Here is a 23118-nt window from a genome sequence, read left to right as displayed (position 1 = left end):
AATTGTGGATCAACCTATTTTAGTTTTTGCTACAAAATATATTTCAAGGTCTATCCAAGTGAAATGTCCCGTTGACTTTGACAGTTTGATCTTCAATTTTTCCTGACCTATTGGGTATTCATACAACCGAAACTTAATTGCAACAATGATTACTGATCTTCAAAGTTTTAGGTTGAAAAAATCATCTGGAAAATACTCATGCCCATCACTATAATCTATTATCTAGAGCGAGTTATGCTGAAACATGATTGTTATTTATTTAGTCATGTGCAACCAGAAGATTGGTATCAATATCATTCATTTAAGTCTCCTGTAAACTTACACAATCTGGTGCTACTTCTGCATACCTGAGCTTTAAAAAGAAAAGATAGTATTTTTTCATCCGCTCCATGCATGAAGCAAACAGTAATTTTTTTGCATAACAAATAATTTCGCCTAACTGAAAGTTCATGGAGTAACAGTTACCAATCCAATTCATTGTTATACGTAGATGTAGAAAAATACAATTTTCAGAGTATACAATAAAATCCAACCAGCCAGGGTACGGCAAAATGCACAATTAGAATCTTTCTCAGAGCCAAATGCAATACAAGGAGACATTCCTGAGTTCCTATACCTCCAGTGTCTGAATGTGACAAAGATGTACTTCTTTCCAAAACAACACTGAGGAAATCAATAGAATATGCAATCTTAAGTGAAGAGTATATGTAGTAATGGGTACAAAAGAATGGCTACGGCCTGAGAGTAACGATACTGTTGCAGGAAAAATAGGCAACAACAGCGATTACATATAGCACTCAATGAAATTGCTTCATCCGCCTTAACATGCACAACCACCTCTTTGCTCCGTCTCTGAAACTGCCTCCGGAATGCCCTGGAAGTATCTGGAAAACAGAACACAAGATTTTAGTATATGCAGGTTCCCTAGCTGCCAAAATGCAGTAGTTGAATGTAGAGGATGAAGAACATAGAGTAGGTTCACTATCTGGCCTACCAAAATGCATTTTCACTTCCACAGTCGCTATATCATTAATAGTCGGTAGTCAATCAGGATATTATTACTCAATTATTCTACGCCCTGTACAGAAAACTCAGGGAAAACCATTTAACGTACTACTGTCATAATTATCAGAGATATACTAATTCCGATTTCCGAAATACTTTTTCAGGTTCAAAGATTAAAGTGATATTATCTTATTAGAAATGCACTCTAACAAGATTCATTGGAGTTTATCCTAATAACCAACCATTGCCTGTCTAAACTTTCATTGTTACAGAAGCAGCAGGCGCCATAGTAGAACATCCTATGATGAAATGACATTCCAACAAATCTATGAGCTCTTGAACTCTTTATGAACCATACGTCAGAGTTACTTGAGTTTTGAGCTACCACAACATATTCCATTTGTTTTATGAAAAGTAGAGCAGCGATCATTGCACCAAAATATATAGACCACTAAAGCTTCCCTGATAACACAGAACATCTGTATCTTGCAGGCACGCCAAAGGCTACAGAATATAAAAGCATGAAGTGCTATATCTATGAAAAACTGATGCTACTGTCCATCACTTCCTTCTGATCCTAAATTCTGTAGTGAATAGAAAATTTATCTGTCAAGTCTGTGTAATCAACTCTAACATAGCACATTATCGACTCTGTTTTTCAGTATCAGGCTTTTAGGCAGGTAAATTAGTGAAACCAAACAAAGTCACCATTGTCTAAGTTATATCTCCCAAATCAACACAAGTATAGCCACAAAATCTATTGAAGACGTCAATAGTTGACGACTCTACTCTCTGGAGTCATCATCAAAAGTCTGGTCCTTTACAACCCAACCATGCCTAACCTCACCACATTGATTGGACTTTTTAGCTACATTATCAGGTCAAATGTTAAGCTCTGCCACCAAAGACTTAAAATCTGCATACCCTTGTGAAACGGCTATACTGACGGCGTTAGGCGGATCACTGAAGAATTATCACTAATTAAGCACTCAATGGTATCTTCACTTCTAATTTCAATTTCTCTTGAGGTCACTGTTAGAATATCAAGTGAATATGTATCTACATTCATATACGTCTAAGTTCATTGCTTGAATAAGGAAAATCATATAGAATATGATACATGATACTAAAAATATTCTGTATTTAACTATTATCTACCATAATTGTACATATCCTAAGACCCCTACATAAGGAGCACCTATTGTACATTGTTAATCGATTTCTCTTTTCACTTGGTATTAGAGCCTTCACAATCTAGAGACTACGGAAGCTACCAGCACGGCCAAAAGTGCTGCTTGCCTAGCCAATGTTTTTTTTCTTTTATTGTCTGATGACACTCCTCGCTCCATCAATTGCTGACCCTACATCTAGATGAGTGTTTACGCGTCATTCCTCTCCTTAGGATTGTTCAAGCACCATTCATTTCTCTGGCGAGAGACGTTACTTTTTATGCGACCGATGTCCTAGAGATCTGCAACACCATATTTGTTTTCGGTGATTGAAAAAAGATCTTTTTTTGTGTGTAGTTCAACGAGCATATTCTTTCATTATGCAGTTACCAACAACTTCTCGGAGGAAATAGTTCCAACAATGCATTTATATTTTGTGATTGTGCATGAATCCAGCGAGAATTCGGTATCAACATTGTATGTTTTTGATAAAACCAAACTCAAGTTGCTTTCCTTATTTTAAGTTTGAAAGGGCATGTTAGAATATCAAGTGAATATGTATTTAAATTCATACATATCTAGATTCATTATACTTGAATAAGGAAAATCATATAGAATATTCTATTGAATACCTTAGGTTATTTGATATTTAATTATAGAATATTTACTAACCTTATTTGTATAGGATTGATTACTTACCATATTGTACATAGCTTAAGACTCATATATAAGGAGCATCTCTTGTACATTGTTAAACAAGTCAATGAGATACCATGTGAAAATAGAAAAGAACTTCTCATTGAATTGATTAACGATGTACAAAAGGTGCTCTTTATATAGGAATCTTAGACTATGTATAATATGATAGCTAACCAATCCTTATACTACTAAGGTAAGTAATATTCAATAATTAAATACAGAATACCCAAGGTATCCTATAGAATATTCTATATAAATTTTTTATCCAAGTATAATAAATCTAGACGTGTATGAATCTAGACACATTCAATTGATATTCCAACATGGCCCCTCAAACTCAAAGTGGGAAAACCAACTTGAGTCTACTTATTTTTAGAACATGGAAAGTTGACTTCGAGATCTCATTGGAACTGCACAATCACCAAAAAAGGAAACAGTGCTGCAATTATTTCCTCTGGAAAGTTGTTGGCAAATGTTTCGTGGAAGAAAGTGTTTCTTGCACCACAAGGAAAAAATATATTCTCAATTACCAAAAAAAAGATATGGTGTTGCAAATTTCCAAAACATTAGCAATGTAACTTGAATGGGCAGAATACTGAAGAAATTCAAAGTTTAGAGGACAGCGTCGGTTGCATAAAAGTTAGCAGCACCAGTCATCGAAAAGATGAGCCGATGCACAAACAATCCTAAAAGAGAGGAATGGCGCATGAATGGCTATCTGGAGATAAGGATGCCAATTGTAGGAGAGAGGAGGGTCATTGGGCACCAAAAGGAAGAACAAAAGAAGATAACACTGCTCAGCGAGTGGCATGCATTGGCTAGTACAGTGGCCGGTAGCAGAAGGTATTTGAGTTTCTACCAATATTGTAAAAGCTCTGATACCATGTAAAAAAAGAAAATCTTCTCATTGACTTGATAAACGATGCATAATACGTGCTCCTTATCTAGGAGTCTTAGGCTATGTATAATATGGTAGGTAATCAACTTTTATACAAACACGGTAAGTAAATATTTTATGATTAAATACAGAATACCCAAGATATCTTATAGAATATTGTATATGATTTTTTTTGTTCAAGTACAATGAATCTAGATGTATATGAATCTAGACACATATTCACTTGATATTCTAACAAACTTTTTTGCACTTTGGTTGAACACCCACAGACCACCACTTCACATTGCCTCAAAATCATCTCGAGTCTTACACACATCGATTCATTAAAGACAAATGAATGAAATAGCAGGAGAGTGCACAGTTAATCATCTTTCTAGTTCCAGCAGTAACTTTTCCATATATTTGGTTATCCAGATACCTTAGATGATAAAATTTTGCACACCAGAGCAAATCAACTTCAACATTCAAAGGCTCAATCTTGGAACTGTCGGGTTAGCCTTTCATTCCAAGATCAATCTTGAAAACAAGTTCTAAAAATTTACACAAACTGCACGATTCAAAAGTGGCTAACTACAAACTGAATGGGGCTAAAATTGTAGCACTTCATTTAGTATAGAATTGCCGAAGCATCAATATTACTTACATTTTTGAAGATATGTAATCATAAACTTGACATGAAAGTTTGGGGAAGCTCTATGATTCAAGTAATATCTTTTGCATGTAACAAGAAAAGAGTTTTTTAGATGGCTCTTGGACAGTTTTTTTTTTTGAAAGGTTGATTCGAGAAGCTTTTCAAAAATGTTTTTTGGAATTACAGAAAACAAAGACATGCAAGGTAGTTGTTTTTTCAATGTTGCAATGTTTACCTTGATCTAAAAACAACTCTTAGCCTTATTTTTTGGCTAAGAGTTTTTTTTTACATGGTTTCCTCTTTTTCTTCTAAAACCTTTTTGAGAAAACAAAAACCAAACAAACATCTTTCCCATGATCAACAAACATTTAATGTTAGTTTCATCTAGTCCGCTAGAAAACATTCTACTTTCAAGGGTTCACATGTTAGAATAAATATACTTGACATACAATAGACCCTTGTGGTCCGGCCCTTCCCCGGACCCCGCGCATAGCGGGAGCTTAGTGCACCGAGCTGCCCTTTTATTTTTTTATCTTTGGGCTCTCATTACTTAAGCTAGCTCATCTTATTGTTACCGCTAAGTTTATAGGTATGTAAGCATCATATCTCATACAAGCAACAACCAACAAACAAAGCTTTGTTTATATTCAAATTCACATATACTTACATATCTTGCTCATGTTCATTGGCCAAAGCAGTTTTTGCAATAGACAAGAATGCAGCATCAACATTTATATCCTCTTTCGCTGATGTCTCAAAGTAAGGTATCCCTTTTGAAGCACACCATTCCTTTGCTTTCTTCTCAGAAACCTGTTCAGCATGCAAAAGATAAATCAATTACAAATGTCGCACAGAATATGAAAAGGAAAACTCTCATAGAATCCAAAGTCCATAACTTGAAAACTTTAGCACTACGATTATCTTACCACTCTGCTATTTCCACCATCTATATCAATCTTGTTCCCCAGTAATATGAAAGGAAATGTTTTAGGGTCTGGTGGATTAGCCTGCATATCAACAAATTCTGTCGGTTAACATGGAACAGAGCTAGTCTTAATTTAACAATCACCAACACAATATTTGCATGACGAAATGATAATACATTCCAATGTTACACCAGAAGAAGTCCAATTAAGATCTGAACATATAGACCATATGTGAAAACTCTTTAGATACACAGCATAATCCCAAACCTTTACTTGTTGGGATCTTACACAGGAAAGAAATTGCAGGAATCATCTACTTCTATAAAATACTCAATGTTAGGCTTAAAACTAATTTCTCTTGTAAAACATGCAGGCCTAGTAAAATATAGGGCACGATGGAAGAAAAAGATATATATAGGCCATATTAATGAGTTGTATATATATATATATATATATATATATATAGGCGATATTAATGAGTTGGGATTAAGTTTTAATCATGTTAGTATGATTACTTTAGGTTCATTATTGTCTAGGAGTCAGATTTATGCCTAGTGGAAAATACGGATAACTTCTAGTGCTTTTTATTTTTAATTTACATAATATAGGACGGAGATGAGCTTAAAATGGAGCAACATGGACTATAAGAATTCATATAGACGACCAAATTCAGAGACATGGCACATTGATTCATCTGCAGGGAGATCATTAAACAAAACGCTGCACTATACTGTTTGGTTTTTATAATTATATGTTTGCATATTCGTGTATTCTCATTTCTACATATACACACAACCAAAATGAAGCCTTATTTCCTAATGTTCATTTCCCATTTTTACAGACAGATATATGAAGGGAAAGCAGCTAGTCCTTTTGTTGGTTTTGTTCAATTTTGACTCTCTTCGTCTTCTAACAGTAAGGTTTAAGCATTAAATACATGATTATATTTTGACTATAAATCCTTCTTCTGTAAATTTTTCCAATCATCTTGCAGACTTGCACATTCTTCATGTACATGTTCCCACTTAGACGGAAGAATTTGGGTAGTACACCAACTGAAGCAGCCTAATAAGACTTTGATGCACCAACAACAAACCAGATAGCAAACTTAATGCTCTTTCTGTTCTCATTTTCTCTCTTCAATTGGTTCACAAGTCTGCTCGATGCTTTAAACAAAAGATGATGTGGAGAATAGAAGATGGAGGGCATTTCTACTAACAGATAACTAGTTTAATCTCTGCAATACCCAGTTCAATTCCTAAATAGGTATGCCTTTATATCTTGGTCTTTTGATTATAGGTTGCTCATGAGTTCCATATACCAACAGAACAAACAATGCACCTAAGTTCAGTTCTAGCCCTAATTAGAATACGAAAAATAACCCCCATCGGGATTCAAAGAAGAAATGTCCATCCTAAGCATCTCAGAGATGTTTGCCTACTCGTCAATAACATGACTCTTAGCAATGTATAAAGCAGTCAAGAAACCCTAATTCACTGAACAAGAAAAAACCACTGAGACAAATAAATCCACGGAGAATAATCACCCAACCTGTTTGAGAAATTCTTCATGCCAATTGTCAAGGTTATCAAAGGATCTCATAACATTGACATCATAGACCAAAACGCAGCAATCTGCACCTCTATAGAATGCAACTCCAAGACTCTGAAATCTCTCTTGGCCAGCTGTATCCCATATCTACCAAACAAGAACACAAACACATTCAGCAAATACATAATCCCCAAAAATCGTTCAGCTACTCTTATGCATTTAAAAGCACATAAACATCAGAATATTTTTCACATATAAATAACCAAGAAACTCACTTGGAGAGTAACAAGCCTGTCATCAATTTGAAGCTCTTTTGTCACGAAATCAGCTCCAATTGTAGCTTTATATTGCTGGCTGAACTTCTTGTGTACGTATCTTTGCTATAGGTCAAAGATCCCACATGTCCAAAACTTATAAACCCACCCATAAACGGTGATTACAACAAATATACGGTAAACAAAAGAGCCCAAAACAATACTCCCTCGGTTATGTGATACCTTTCTATATTTAGAAATGATTTAACTTTAATTTACCTTAATGATCTGTGCCCAGTCAAACAAGCACGGAGGGAGTAAATACTTACAGGTATTTGCAATGCCATAAAAATGAACTAATAATAAGTTAACTATAAATTGAAGCTAATAAAAGATAATTGATAAAATCGAAATACCCAATTCGTAAATTAAAAAAAAAATTAAGCTTTGACCTCCAATAATTAGGGAATGTGGTAGAGAAGGATACTGATTCATTAATGACGTTTTACCAACCCTGAAAACGATAAAAAGAGAAATGAAATTAGCATTATATACTCCAAAAATTTTCCAAATGACTAGCCCTGGGATCAGAAATTTCTCAAATATAAAAAGTTAATAATGAAAAAAAAAAGAGAGAAAAGAGTTAAAAAGGGACGTACCCACTATCGCCGAGGACGATGACTTTAAGCAAGGTTCTCCTACGCATAGACATGGTGATAAGAAAATCAAATTAACAAAAGGTGAACCCTTTTTTGGTTTGTATTTTCCCTTTTGGACTTTTGGGATTTCAAATCTGGGTTGACAATTTTCAGAAGAAAAGAAATGGGGTTGTAGAGAGAGAGAGAGAGAGAGAGAGAGAGAGAGAGAGCAGAGGAAAGCGGCGCCAATTTCGATATTTTCAGACACCTATTTGTTGGACAGATGAGCAAATACTGTGTATGGACATTGTTATGTTGCAGTAATTATTACTTAGACTATATATTAATTACTATCTTTGTAATTATGTACTTCTTACGGTCAAAAATAAATTCATCCAAGGTTTTGATACAATCATTAAAAATTTCATTTGATAACATTCATCGCAAAAGTTATATGACTAAATTATTATTTAGCTCTCCTCAAAATTATAATTTATCTAACTTCAGACTTTTTAAATCATTTGTTGGAGCAATGATAGTTATAAAAAAGAAAAATTGACATGGACTTGATTTCCTAACTTATTTTGAACCATATTAGTTTGGACTTTGGCTAAAATGACATTTATTTTAGAATCGTTAATTTGATCTCAACGAACATATATCAAGAAAAATACTTATTCGGACCTAAATCATGCAAATAAATATTAAGTGTATGACTTTTGTCCTCTACATAAGATTTATCACTTAATTAAAATAGTTAAGTGGTGTTTATTTTCATTTTAATTAATTATTAGCATGATTTGATGTTTGAACGTTTTTTAACAAGTATATTTCTTATTCCCATTTGATTTAAAAATTGGCTAGCAAAGTAAAATACATTAGGAAAATATCATTGTATAACCGCTCTCAAAATAATAGCCAAAAATAGCTCAGTTTCAAAAGTAATCGAAATTTAGCCACTTTTCATGTAAAGATAAATCTGATATATAAATTTTATATATTTTTACGGCTATCAAATATAATTAGTTTCGACCGCAAGGTAAAACTTTTACCCAAATACATTAGTGTGTATAATTGTTCTCCTTTAAGAGCCCACGTTTAATGGACCTTGGGTTCGGTATTGTGGTCTAACGTCTTGGAGTCGAGAAGTATTGCCATCATTTTAGTTAGAAATATATGACGAATTTCCTTTGATTGTAGTTGGTCAGTTATTCAATGTCATGTAAAGTGATGAGTATAAGTTATGTACACTATAAATATATAAATATTTTATACCCTCAAATTAAATTCATATAAACATGTAACTCTTCGTAGCAAAACTAATATAGTAGCATGAAAAGTAAAGTAATAACTTGATATAACCAATTAAATTGCATTGATCAATAAACACAGTTTAATCCTTAAACGATAGATATTATAGTTATGCAACTAAATTAAAAGTAGTATAATTACTGACTGAAGTCACCATTAGAAAATAACTTTACCTACATATTATATTTGACATGATTATATACAAGGAGTGAGCAATTAATTATATATAAAGAAGTAGTATATATATGTTTCCTTCCTATATATAAAGGGATTGACACATATTAATGTTTCTAATTATGGAATAAAGTCTTCTAGCAGCTCCAAGAAGATCACCACAAAGAATCTGCTAATTGCAAACTCCATTGATCATTGTGAAAACTGACTGTTGACTTTTCTTGGCAGTAAATGATAAAGGGGCTTTCATGATTGTGTTTTCCTTCATATGTTGTTATCAAATAGCTGGAATCATTTCCATCTCTTTCCACCTTCTTCTTTACCTTGCAACATCCACTTGAACACTTGTAGTAATTCCTGTTTAATTTAATTGGATTAGTACATTTCTGATATATGTTGTATTCCCTATTGGGATACATATATATTTCATTTATGTGTTATTTTATCTCAAGATGAAAGGTGAAAAGATAAAAAGAAAAGGAAAAAAAACTAAACAACAATAATTATACCTCAATTCCCAGCAATATTAGTTAGTTGAGATTATTGGCCGTATAAATTCTTAATATTTAAACATATTTTCTTGGTTCAATATTACAAAACTATAGGTTTTTCAAGCGCCACAAGTTTTTTGCATTTTCCAGTGGTATATAAAACCTAAAAACTCCTAACAAATATTGGATCGATCTAAAGTAGACTTAATAACATGATTACTAAAACTTAGTTTATTGTTATACATATTATTTTGTTCATTGTGCCATAGTTTTCATTAGTTTTACATGAATTCTAAGAGAGTGTAAATCGTTTGAAATAATTTAATTCCGTGTGGTTCCAGGCAAAATAGAATTAAAGTTTTAAAAAGTGTAGAACAAAGAATCTAAAATTTATAACTAAAAGATATTGGAATAAATTCGATAGGAAGTTAGGAACCGACAAGAATGAATAAAGCAGATGCTAGCTGGGGATAATCTGCATCAGTCAGTCGCTGACTTACTGCTCCAAGTCTTCAATATATCCATTGTGAGTTAAAGAACACATTTAATCGCTATCTCCTTTAAAACTTTATTTATGTCCCATTCATAATGTATTTTTGTGCCTGACCTAGTAGTTTTAATTCAATTCTTAACTTGTTATTTTAAATTATATTTTAGAATGCTTAAAGTTCAAATCTTAACTTGAGATTTTTGTTGTGGGAGTTTGGGGGAGGGGTTATGAAAAAGACGATTTCCAGAATCAAGTGACTCAAGCGCAGTCTATTTAGACCATAATTTGTGATACTCATATAATAGGACGACTTTAGATATGTGTGTGTATATATTAAAAAAGGTACATTCTTTAAACTCTCTATCTAAATATTTGTGTGCCCGTACTTGTGAAAAAATGAATTTTAATCAAGTTTGAGCTTCTAATCTTTGCAATTCTTAGTTAATTAAACAAACACATAAATGAAAGACTTCTAGCACCCAATAATTGGCTTTTGTATATTTAGTGCGTGTACAATCCTTGAATATTTCTGAAATAATCCACCTTCAAAAGCAAAAGTAATAATACTATATATATAGAAAGAATTTGCACCAAAACATCAAAATAATTATCATATTAATGTAGACGATCAGTTCGCAAGCTAGAACTTAGAAATTTGATATATTTACCTTGGATTTGTGTTACTTTTCACCTTCTTTTTTCCATATTTCCTCCATTTGTATCCATCATCCAAGATCTCAAGCTCGGTCTTTGTTCTAAAAGCAATTGCATGCTTTTCAGCCTTCTTTTCTTTCTCTATCCCCTTGCTTGAATTTCTTTAAAACATCAACATCAAACAAACAAGTGAATAAATAATTAAATATATAAACCATTAAAATCGATCAATGAATAATTATCAATATTCTCCAGAATTATCACCCTTAGTTTAGTAGTGACTTACTCATTCATGTGAATATTTGTTGGTGTGGCATCAAATGAACTAGCTGATGAGCAGCTTCCACTATAGGTACTAGTGCTTATCTCTTGTTGCATGAAAGGATTTTGTGAATAAAGTGAAGTATTAAAGCTGTTATTTGAGTTGGAATATTCTTCACTATCATTAATCAACTGATCAATAAACGAAGTGTCAAAATCTTGATACATATTGTGGCAATGATCTTGATTCATATTGATGAGAGGAGAAAAGGCAAAATTAGGGTTTATAGTTTGATGAGAAATATTGATTGTTTCTTGGAAAGTGGAAGAGCCAAACATGGTTTAAATATTTGAGAAGAAGCCAAAGAAGAAAGACTTTAGAGAGTCTCTCAAAATAGAATGAATGATGTGGTTGTGTTTAATAATTTGATAGTGTGGTTTTATATAGTATTATAGATTGTGTGGTTAATCTTTGTGTTTTGACATGAGCTTCCTTACCACCTTCCTAGCAGTATCTATGGAGTTTCTTTAATTTACCTTTTTTAAGTGTCATTCTTCTTGTGTCATCATATGACGAAATAATTGAACAGGTTAAGTTTGGAACCTTTTTTGTCCTTTTTGGGCCAAAAGCATATTTAAAAATTCTGAATTAATAACAAGGGATATATCTTAAATTCAGAATTAATGCCTGCCTTTTTTTTTAACGATAGTGGGTCCCCCAGCTTGCATGCACGCACCATGATTATTTTATTAGGTTCCTGCTATCTCCGTCAATACAAATATTAAATAACTCTACCCATTAAAATTTAATTAGGTAAAACTTGACGCCTTATTATATATACTCGGTTTACACAAATAAAGGTTAATCTCGTAATAGTAATTTGTTTTATTATAGTTGCATGATCGGATGCCATTTTCTATATGCAAAACAGCTTATGTAGTTATGCTACATCCTAAGGTTGATTATCTGATGTAATATTTTAATAGTTAAATTGATATGGAATGGAGTGAAAGAAAATGAAGTTTTTATTTTAAATTGTAGATCAAAATAACACAAAATCCATGAAAAACCAATCAAATGATTCTTCAAAATTTACTAAATACAATTATCACAACCAAAAGGACAAATTTGGATACTTTTCAGAATAAAAAACTGCTGGTAGACATAGGAGCAACAGGACTTAACGAAAATGTATAATTCATGAGGTTCCTTTCTGGATTTCTTTTCGAGGAATAAACTTATGCTATATGTTGTTGGATTATTATCAATTGATAAAATTGTTCAGCTTTTTCGCTTATGGAAAAAGGATTTTGGACTCAAACTATGTTAATTCATTAAAACTCAATTGATAGTCCTTAAAAAACTTTAAAGCTTTGATTTTGAAAATTAAATTTTGCGAAATTATTATTTGTTTGGATCGGGTGTAGAAACAACATACAAAATATATATAACTAACATAATTGTATACAAATTGTATATAAACTGTATGTAAATTATAGTTTTTGACTGGATTTCTATATATTTTGTAAAAAACTTTAATTACTTTCTGTAAATAGAAAAACATAGACAAACCGGGTAAATAGGTTTAAGATTTTGTATATACAAAAAAGTCGTAAAAATTGCATGGGGCTCCATATTTGGTAGCCCCTTTTTAACTTATACCTGTTTGCATCCCTACCCGTTTTTTTTTTATTGTTAAAAGCGTTTTAAAAAGACGATTTTTTCCTTCTTTAATAAAAGATTATTGACAAAACTGTGGATTGCAGGACAAAACTTCTGCATGTTTTGGTATGAAATTTTAGCAAATGAACTAAATAAGTTCAGCATGCATTAGCAAAAACTCATTAGAAAATTACATACTGCAAGACAAAAACTTAAGCATGTTTAGTCTGAAATTTTAGCAAATGAATTAAAAAATTTCAGCTTGTTTAGACTGAAGTTTCGGATAAAATTCATGACAAAACTGTAGATTGCGGAACAAAACTTCAGCATGTTTTGGTATGAAATTTTAGCAAATGAACTAAATAACTTCAACATGCATTAGCAAAAACTCATTAGAAAATTACATACTGCAAGACAAAAACTTAAACATGTTTAGTCTGAAGTTTTACTAAATGAACTAAAAACCTTCAGCATGTTTAGACTGAAGTTTCGGATAAAACTCATGACAAAACTGTAGACTGCAGGATAAATAACTTCAGCATGCATTAGCATGAAGTTTTAGCTTCTATGTGAAATTTTTAACAAATGAGGTTGCAGATCACGCGATTAATGCGTGATGCAAGTTTTATATCTTTTGTAAGGGATATAATTGTCATATTATTACGGATTTTTGTTAGCTGACTACCAAATCAATAATTATTAAAAATAGGATACATATATGCGACATAAATATAGAGTACGGCTTCAAATCCCTAAAAAAAAAGTCCCAATAAATAATAGAAGAAAAAGAGTCCGCTATCATGGACGGGGCCGGCCTAACTGTATTAATAAAAGGGTGTTTGTTTTTACATATTACTCCTCTTACTTAAAACAGAAAAGAAGTTCTATTTTTCACCACTAAAAATCTTTACAGATAATTAGTAAATCTTGTGACCTTCTGTTTTGGTAGTCTTTTCTTTGTCTCAGATGTTATCAATTGCCATTAGTTACTGATAATTCATATAACTATGACTTTTTTCATTAAAGTTATATAATTTTATTTTTTCACACAAAAATTATATAAGTATAATTTTTTTTTTACCAAAGTCATATAACTATGTTTTCTCACATAAAAATCATAAAACTTTTACTAACTCACACAAAAATCATAGTGATTGAAAAATATAATTTTTCAGTAGTATTTTCTAATTTTGTGGTTTTTATTTTCTTATTTTCAGTCTAATAAATAATAATCCAATTAAAATAGGGACGAGCCAACCCGACCTGGCCCACCTGACCCAATACTCATATATAAAAATTAAAATAATACTAAAAGTGAATAGTAAATCATTCTGAACATGATACTTCTATCTTTTATTTTTTCTTTTCAAGATTTTTATTCAAATCAATAGCATTTTTATTTCAAGTGCTCTCTAATTATACCTTTTATTTCCTTATTTTTTTGTCAGAATCTCATGCATTCCGAACTAAGTTTCTTATAGGGAAAGAATTCACTTTTAGTACTCCTATTATTTTAACTTACGTATATGAGTATTGGGTCAGGCTGGGTTGGGTTATTCCTATTTTAAGGGAAAAATATAAAATTAATCGGTCGGCCGAAACTAATTGTATTTGCTAACCAAAAAAATAATAAATATATATATATATATATATATATATATATAAACTAATTGTATTTTCTAGCCAATATATATAAATATTTTATCGGCTATTATTTTTGGGAACGGCTAAAAATATACTCATATTTCTCCTATTTTAATTGGATAATTATTTATTAGATTGAAAATAAAAAATAAAAAAACGTAAAATAAGAAAATACTATCGAAAAATTTATTTTTCGACCACTATTATTTTTGTGTGAGATAGTGAAAGTTTTATGATTCTTGTGTGAGAAAACAAAGTTATATGACTTTGATTGAAAAAAGTCATAGCTATATGATTTTTGTGTGAGAAAAAAAAGTCATATGACTTTACCGGGGCTAGGAAGTAAGCCCCACAGCCCAAAGCGGTGAAGAACAAATAGAATTTGCTACAAAAGCCAGCTAACAGGGGTATTCCTGCGTAAGAGAACATAGTAATGGAGAATGTAATAGCCAAAATAGGATTCGTTTTGGCTAGAGCGCCCAAATTAATCAGCTATATATTTGACACGGGTTTGCCATAATGCTAAAACTATGGCGAATGTATCTATCGTCATTGATGCATAAATAAAGATACCAGTTAGTAGTGATTGAATTCCTTCTATGGTTCCACACGAGAAACCAGTATGAATATAACTTACATGTCCAATTGAACTATGAGTTAGAAGTCTTTTTACTTTCGTTTGGGTCATGGCAGCCTGATGAAAAAAAGTCAATCTTATATGACCATTTATGAAATTTACCCATAATTTTATTGATTAACATTCTACTTTCGGCTTAAACTAAACAAAAGTAATCGATATTTTAATGAAGAAGCTAGAGTCGTCCCTTTGAAAATTAAAAGAGAGGTGGGAAAGAAGAGGAAAAGGGGGAAAAAATGTATGGTCCCGCTACCCTTAAAAAAGATAATCTAGATATACACTAACATTAGAAAATTCAAGGAATCAAGTTTACTGGATGAAGACCTTACCTGTGGAAGTTAACACTATTTTTTTGTTGCTTGCTTCGCAAAAAGTAGCGTGACATTACCAAAAACGTGCCAAAAATATCGACACAACTTGGACTTGTTATATTGTATTAAGCATATATAGTCTAAAAACTTATAATTTGAGTATAAATTCTGTTTTTCGTTTTTTGGAATGAGAGTGATTTCGTGAATAGTGAGGGGTAAATGGGGGTGATAGAATGAGCCATACCATGTGTTTAACCTTGGTTTAACATATTTTGTTAATTAGTCCTACGTACCTTGCCCCAGCCCACTTAAATTTTTTTCTCTTTACATTTTACGTTCTTTTACCCTTTTAGGTTGTAAGCACGTGGGCTAGCTTAGCTTATGGAGGTAAGTAATGGTCAAAAATGACTCCGCTCGATTGAAAGGAACAAATACTTGAAGAGTGAGTAAGGTGGAAAATAAAGGGGATATTAATTTACAGCCCTTCAGATTATGACGTGTGAGATGGTTTAGAGAGCCGTCGTAGATTAGAGATAAACAGTCCAAATAAAATAAGCACGTAGCTTTCACAAATCACATATAAGGAACTATCCATACAATAGGCATCAGTTGACAATTGACATTAATTGGTTACTGAATATGTACAAATAAGACGCTTCAAAACAAAGTAAACATCCATAGGTAGACCTACGACCTAGTGAGTGAACATCTATGTCCAAAGAAAATTAGTAATCAATCAGCAATAATCCCGACCCTGTTTTTCCATCTTCCTTTTGCCTTGAGTTTTCTTTTAAAATAATATTTCTACATAATTGAAATCATAATATGCTTGAAATTGCAATAGTTAGAATGGTTTTTGGAATTCAAATATGACACCCTCTTTATGTATGTGTCTCATTTACTATTGTGCTTTTTGTGTATTTGATCAACGAGTGAGGTTTGCTCTAGCAACACGAAAAAGCTCAGCAAGCCTTGCAAGAAGTACATGATTTACTAATAGGAGCATGCATAGTAATAGTTCTTTGCTAGTTTGGTTTTGCTCTCTACCTTCTCAAACACATTTCCACCACCAGTTGATCGATGTTGAGTAACGCAAAAAGAAAGTTGAAATATTGTTGATCTTCTTGATGGGATGAAAAAAAGAATATGACTTAATTTTTCTAAACTTACAATGTAATTAGACTCACTTTGGCCTAAAGTTACCACTAATTTTAAGATTTTGGTGGAATAAGATGATATCCAATACTATTTCGATAAAGAATTTATTTTCTTAGTTTTTAACCATCCGTATTTTGACTTAAATCATAAATAATTTTACTTTGAGTTTAAAACAGACGAGTTTGGTTGACGGTTCTCTAAAAAGTCAAAAAGTTCTTAATAATACCCCTGGCTAGAAATAAGATGTAATGAAACATGACTTTAATGACATTTCTAGTCTGTGTTTTTTTATCATTTACATATTGATTTTCAAAAGGCTAAATCCTAATTTTAAGACATGGGACATGTTTGAAGGTGCATGATAGAAGTTTTAGAGATATGATAGATCATAGCCCCTCAATTGCTTTATTAGAATTAGTTTTAACTAATATATATGGATGTCTGGTCAAGTTGAAAAGCTTTTGTGAAGATTTACGAGGTTTATAAACCCGGCCAGTCTCAGTCCCCCTTCCCCACTAATAAAGAGTGAATGAAAATGACGAAAGGGAAAAATGTACGATCATCCACTTTTAAAAAAAGATAAATGTCTTTAGTTCATTATTTTAGAGTGGAAACAAGGACATCATTTGACTTATAAAAAGCTCATTGGTATCGATGTGAACATGACCAAAACGGGCCACCTTTGTAAGTAGATAGAGTTATTTAAGCTCATACTAGACTTCAAGGAAAAAAAGGTAGTTCAAAATAGACTAATATTGTCCGAATTTGGAATCGCTCTAAGAACAGTTTAGGATTAAGGGCTAAACCTGCAATTGGAGGTTCAACGCAAGCTTAAATATTTGACAATTTTAATCATGAAAAAACTTATGTACAGTGCGTTGATATTTATACCAAATCAATAAAAATAAGATACTGTTTTATTTATTGTGATGATCCGATAGGCCATTTTGAGATTCATCCTCTATTTTCGTGTTTCGAGACCTCGATTAGCTTTGTTTAGCATTTTCGATTTACGTGCATAGTCCGTGTCTTATTATGGAAAGTCTTTATGTGAAAAACCGAAGAAAATGTGAATTTTTGCCTTTAAAATGGTTTGAGTTGACTACGGTCAATATTTTGTGTAAACGGACCTAGATCGATATTTTGACGATCCTGGTGGGTCCGTATCTTGATTTGGGACTTGGGTGTATGCCCGAAATTAAATTTGGAAGTCCCTAACTTATTTTGACTCATTTTGCCGAAAACTAGCATTTTTGAAAGTTGAAAATTACTAGATTTGATCGTAAATTGACTTCTTAGCTAACAGAGTCAGATTTTGATGTTGAAACTTGGAATAGGTCTGTATCGCTATTTGAATCTTGTCTGTAAAATTTCGTTCAATTCAGAATTGATTTGACATGATTCGGACGCTTAAATGTGATTTTAGTGTTCTTGAGTTTTACTTTAAAATTTCATTCGTTTTGAGGGTTGAATCGTAAATTTAGATGTTATTTTGGTGATTTGATTTGCGCGAGCAAGTTCGTATGATGTTATTACACTTGTGTGCATGCTTGGTTTGGAATTCGAGGGGCTCAGGTGAGTTTCAGACGTGTTTAGGATGAGTTTGGCTAATGCTAGGATAGCTGGGGCACTCTGTTGCTGGTGTTCTACTGCAGATCTCGAATTTGCGAGGTCTGACTCACTTTTACGAATATGTGTTCGCATTTGCGAGCAGGGCATAGGATTGGGTAACCTCATAATTGCGAGGAAATGGTTCGCAATTGCGAACAAATCTGAATCACATTTGCGATCACTTGGTTGCATTTGAGATGCCTAGCAACAATAGACTATCTTCACAATTGCGAAGACTGTGGTCGTATTTGCGAAGGTGGAGACTTCGCATTTTCGACTTCTGTGGCTATGAGGCAGGGTTTGCATTTGCGATGTTCGCAATTGCGAGTAAGGTTTCGCAATTGCGACATCTCAAGCTGGGTAAAAGAGGAAAAAACGGGACTTAACTCATTTCACACCATTTCTCAACCCTAAACACTCTAGAGGTGATTTTCCAAGAGCCTTTTCTTCCCAAATTCATTGGTAAACGACTCTAATCCATTTCTTTTTAATTACCCATTACATTTCATGATATTTCAATATTAAATTTAGGATTTTCATGGTAGAAATTAGGGATGTGGTAGAAGCGAAAATTCTTGTAAAATTGAGATTTAAATCACGAATTGGGGTCGAATTTCAAAACAAATCACATAACCGGGACTCGGGGGTGAATGGGTAATCGAGTTTTGGTCCGAACCTCGGTTTTGACCAATCGGGCCTGGGATTGACTTTTGTTGACTTTTCAAAAATGATCTAAATTGAACCTCTTTCATTCGTGGGTAGTTTCTAAATCTTATTTCGAATCATTTGGTCCATAAATTGCTAGATTTGATTAGTTTGGAGGCTTGTTCAAAAAGCAAGGTCGTGGTCAATTGATTGCTTGAGTTGCAGAGTGAGGTAAGTGTTGGGTCTAACCTTAATTTGAGGGAATTAGGAACCCTTGATATACATGTTATGTGAATTACGTGAGAGATGGCGTATATGCGATGTGACGAGTGTATATGCGCCGTTATGTTACTTGCTTCTATGTTTTTGTTACTTCATAATATATCTTATTTCATGCCTTAATTTCTACATGCTTATTTGACTTACATGCCATAATTGTTACTTGTCATTCAGTTATCTTTGTATTAAATTGTCCATACTTGTCTTATAGGTTGTAAAATTGGTTGCCTTCTATAACGCAGTTTCACTTGTATGAGTTGTTAATTGGTAGATATCTATGAGTTGGTAAAGTTGAGACATTTGAGGATTATTATGTGATTCTTCATTTCCTCGTACATTTACTCTCTTGACATAGAAATTCTTATAAATTTTGGTTGTTGAATTGCTATTGTTGATTGATATTGATTGGGGAGCGAGTTGCATGCCGCAACGATAATTGAAAGGTAATGAATTAAAATGGTGGAATAATGGTAAATTATGATATTGACAAATGATGATATGGTATGATCGGGTTGCGCGACAACGAATTGTATAAGTTGTGTTTGTTTGTGACTGTTGGATTTGCCTCGGTATTTGAGATGAGTTTATAAGACTTGTTATTCTAAGCTCTCTGGTAGTTGGATTTTGAGTTCGTTGTTATGAGTTAATTGCTTTATATCCATTCATGTCTTTTCTGCTATTATTATTATTATCGCGTTCAAGTTATTGTAAGTGACCCGCCTTAACCTCGTCACTACTTCGTCAAGGTTAGGCTCGGCACTTACAAAGTACATGGGGTCAGTTGTACTCATACTAGACTTTACACTTCTTGTGTAGATACCGGAGTTGGTCCGAACAACACTAAGTGAGATTTGCTCGGATCTAGCTATTAGTGGAGAGTTGAGGTAGCTGCACGATGTCTGCAGTCCTGAAGTCCCCATATATATCATCTTAGCTGTTTATTTTGATTCAGACAGATATGGTTGTATAAGGTTAAAACTAGGCCCACCCGATTTTACTATTTGACCGAGACCGGGAGTTTGCATCGAAGGATGGCCTCGTAACGGAATAAGTCATACCACGAGAATAAGGTACCGAGTTCAGAACTGAGGTACCTGTCAAGATCGAGGCTAGTAGCGATCGAAGACAAACAAGACCGACATTGAGCAAGATCGAAGATAGCACAATAATAGAAATATGAGATATCCGTGACTGGTCGAGGATCACGACGTAAACCTCGATGACTGGTCTAGGATCGTAGCGTAAATCTCGGAACGGATCAAATCAGAAATGGTTAATTAGCTAATCATGTGATTTTCTTTTGTAACTAGAGTTATACCATAAGTAGAACTCCTCTACTATATAAAGGGGAGTATTAACCATTTGTAAGGGACATTGTTCTCACGTAAAAAAGCCAATATAATGCTCTATCTTTAGCTTATACTCTCTTGTTCATCAGCTTGCTGTATTTTTAATTATCTTGGTATCAATCAGTTCGAGGGCACCTTAGCTCAAGGGTTGAATTCCGTTTCAATACTGGTTCACTTTATTTTATAGTTCATTTCTGTTATCAATCTTCATATTTGTCTATCGGTATAAAGTAAAATCGCGTATCCTTAGAACCTCATTATAAGTTTAATTGTTGTCCAATTTTAAAGGTAAACAGTTTGGCGCCCACCGTGGGGTTAAAGATAATAGTGATTTCTTAATACTAATTTTGATAACACACACTGCTTTACACTTGTTCTCGTAAGAATCTTTGTTTTCAGGACAAACAAGTCAAACTCACAAGCAGCACCTACACATGGTGACAACAACCTTGGATTTCACGGGGAAAACGACAACATAGCCGCCCTAGGAATAGAGGTGCCTCAGGCCGACCTCGAGGGAGCACCAATTGCAAATCTCGTCAATGTCAGTTCACATGTCGCCCTTAATGCAAATTTGGGTGTTGAGCCCGAAGGTAGTACACGCAGGGAAGTTCGATTAGGTGGTCGAGGTACGCAAGGCAGAGAAGATGGTGGAGTTAGCCTCTAATTGATATTTGAAATGTTACAGGCTCAACATGCCGCTATAGCACAACTGCAAAATCAACACCGAACACCGAATAGGATCGAACCAGAAGTCGTTCAAAGGACCGAGCATGTGCTGTAAAGGTCGAATGCCAACGAATCGAGGACTGACCCCACCATTATGAAAATATTCGAGGAGCTCACTAAACGGATTGAATCGGGAGAAAAGAAAATCGAGGCAAATGACAAGCAAAATAGAGACATACAACTCCCAGGTTGACCAAATACCGAGGGCACCGCCGATTCTAAAGGGTATGGATTCAAAGAAATTTATACAGAAGCCTTTCCCTCCAAGTGCGGCACCGAAACCTATTCCGAAGAAATTTTGAATGCTAGATATTCCTAAGTACAATGGGACCACTGACCCTAATGAGCATGTCACTTCTTATACATGCGCAATAAAGGGAAGTGACTTAGAAGACAATGAGATTGAATCTTTCTACTGAAGAAATTTGGAGAAACCTTGTCGAAAGGAGAAATGATATGGTACCATAATTTGCCGCCTAATTCTATCGATTCCTTCGCCATGCTTGTAGAATCCTTCGTAAAGGCACATGCTGGGGCAATAAAGGTTGTGACAAAAAAATCGGACCTCTTCAAGGTGAAATAAAAAGACAACGAAATGTTGAGGGAATTTGTATCTTGGTTTCAGATGGAACGCATGGAACTACCATCGGTCATAGATGATTGGGATGTTCAGGCCTTTACTCAAGGTTTGAACGAACGAAGTTCGGTGGCATCACGACAGCTAAAACAGAATTTAATTGAATATCCAACGGTAATCTAGACCGATGTATATAATCGGTACCAGTCGAAGATCATGGTCGATGATGATCAATTGGGGACCCCTTTCCGATTCCGCTTATCCAAACAGGCCCGTCGGCATAACTCAAAGGGATATCGACAGAGAACCCCGGTCGAGCAGAGATCAGTATCTACTATAGAACACGGATCGTAGAAATAGCGGCCCAGGATGCAATCCCATCTGAAATAGTCGAAGGAACGATTAAAGACAAATCTCTCGAGGTCTCATGAGCAAAAATGGCTTTGATTCTCCCAATGGCTTCGATAAACATGCCAATCCCACAGAAGCACCACGATTGTCAGAATACAACTTCAGCATCGACGCATAAGTTATTATGTCAGCCATTGGGAGAATCAAAGACACTAGATGGCCCAAACCCCTACAAACCGATCCATCCCAAAGGAACCCCAATCAAACATGCAAATACCATGGTACACATGGTCATAAAATCGAAGACTACAGACAACTAAGGGAGGAGGTGTCCCGTTTATTCAACGAGTGTCACCTTCGAAAATTCTTGAGCGACCGAGCTAAAATCCATTTCAGAGACAGACACAAACAGGAAAAACGAACAGGAAGAACCACAACACGTGATTCACATGATAGTTGGTGGGATCGATATTCCAAAAGGGCTCGTGTTCAAACGCACTAAAGTATCAATCACCAGAGAAAAACGAACTCGAGACTATGTGCTAGAAGGCGCTTTATCATTCAATGACGATGAAGCAGAAGGGATCTCACAACCCCACAATGATGCTTTGGTAATCTCTATCTTTATGAATAAAATTCAGGTTAAACATGTTTTAATTGATCCAGGAAGTTCGGCTAATATTATTCGATCGAGCGTCGTAGAGCAGCTCGGCCTACAAGATCAGATCGTACCCGCAACTCAGATTCTCAATGGCTTTAACATGGCAAGCGAAACAACTAACGGTGAAATCATCCTACCAATAAATGTAGCCGAAATTATTCAAGAAACAAAGTTCCATGTGATCGAAGGCGATATGAGATACAACGCACTGCTCGGAAGACCCTGGATTCACAATATAAGGGTGGTCCCCTCAACCCTTCACCAAATACTGAAGTTCCCAACACCGGATGGAGTAAAAACGGTGTATGGGGAACAACATGCTGGCAAAGAGATGTTCGCGGTAGACGAAGT

General features: G+C 34.0%; 2 protein-coding genes across 2 annotated transcripts; both read right to left on the bottom strand.

Annotated features, from left to right (window-relative positions):
* Window positions 1-461: 461 nt before the first annotated feature.
* On the bottom strand, window positions 462-8053 carry LOC107787247 (ras-related protein Rab7). Its single transcript, XM_016608789.2, has 7 exons — window positions 7793-8053; window positions 7621-7647; window positions 7155-7254; window positions 6880-7026; window positions 5329-5409; window positions 5070-5212; window positions 462-884 (listed from the first exon to the last, which is right to left on the bottom strand). Exons 1-7 carry the CDS (start codon window positions 7843-7845, stop codon window positions 821-823), a joined length of 615 nt encoding a protein of 204 aa, XP_016464275.1. The 5' UTR covers window positions 7846-8053; the 3' UTR covers window positions 462-820.
* A 1358-nt stretch (window positions 8054-9411) lies between these two features.
* On the bottom strand, window positions 9412-11491 carry LOC107787246 (probable WRKY transcription factor 51). The gene is made up of 3 exons (NM_001325433.1): window positions 11178-11491; window positions 10906-11052; window positions 9412-9613 (listed from the first exon to the last, which is right to left on the bottom strand). Exons 1-3 carry the CDS (start codon window positions 11489-11491, stop codon window positions 9412-9414), a joined length of 663 nt encoding a protein of 220 aa, NP_001312362.1.
* Between the last annotated feature and the right edge of the window lie 11627 nt (window positions 11492-23118).

Source organism: Nicotiana tabacum, chromosome 12, assembly GCF_000715075.1.
Source record: "Nicotiana tabacum cultivar K326 chromosome 12, ASM71507v2, whole genome shotgun sequence".
Lineage (NCBI taxonomy): Eukaryota > Viridiplantae > Streptophyta > Magnoliopsida > Solanales > Solanaceae > Nicotiana > Nicotiana tabacum.
The sequence above is the reverse complement of the archived record's forward strand: the minus strand, read 5'-3'. Positions and strand labels throughout refer to the sequence as shown.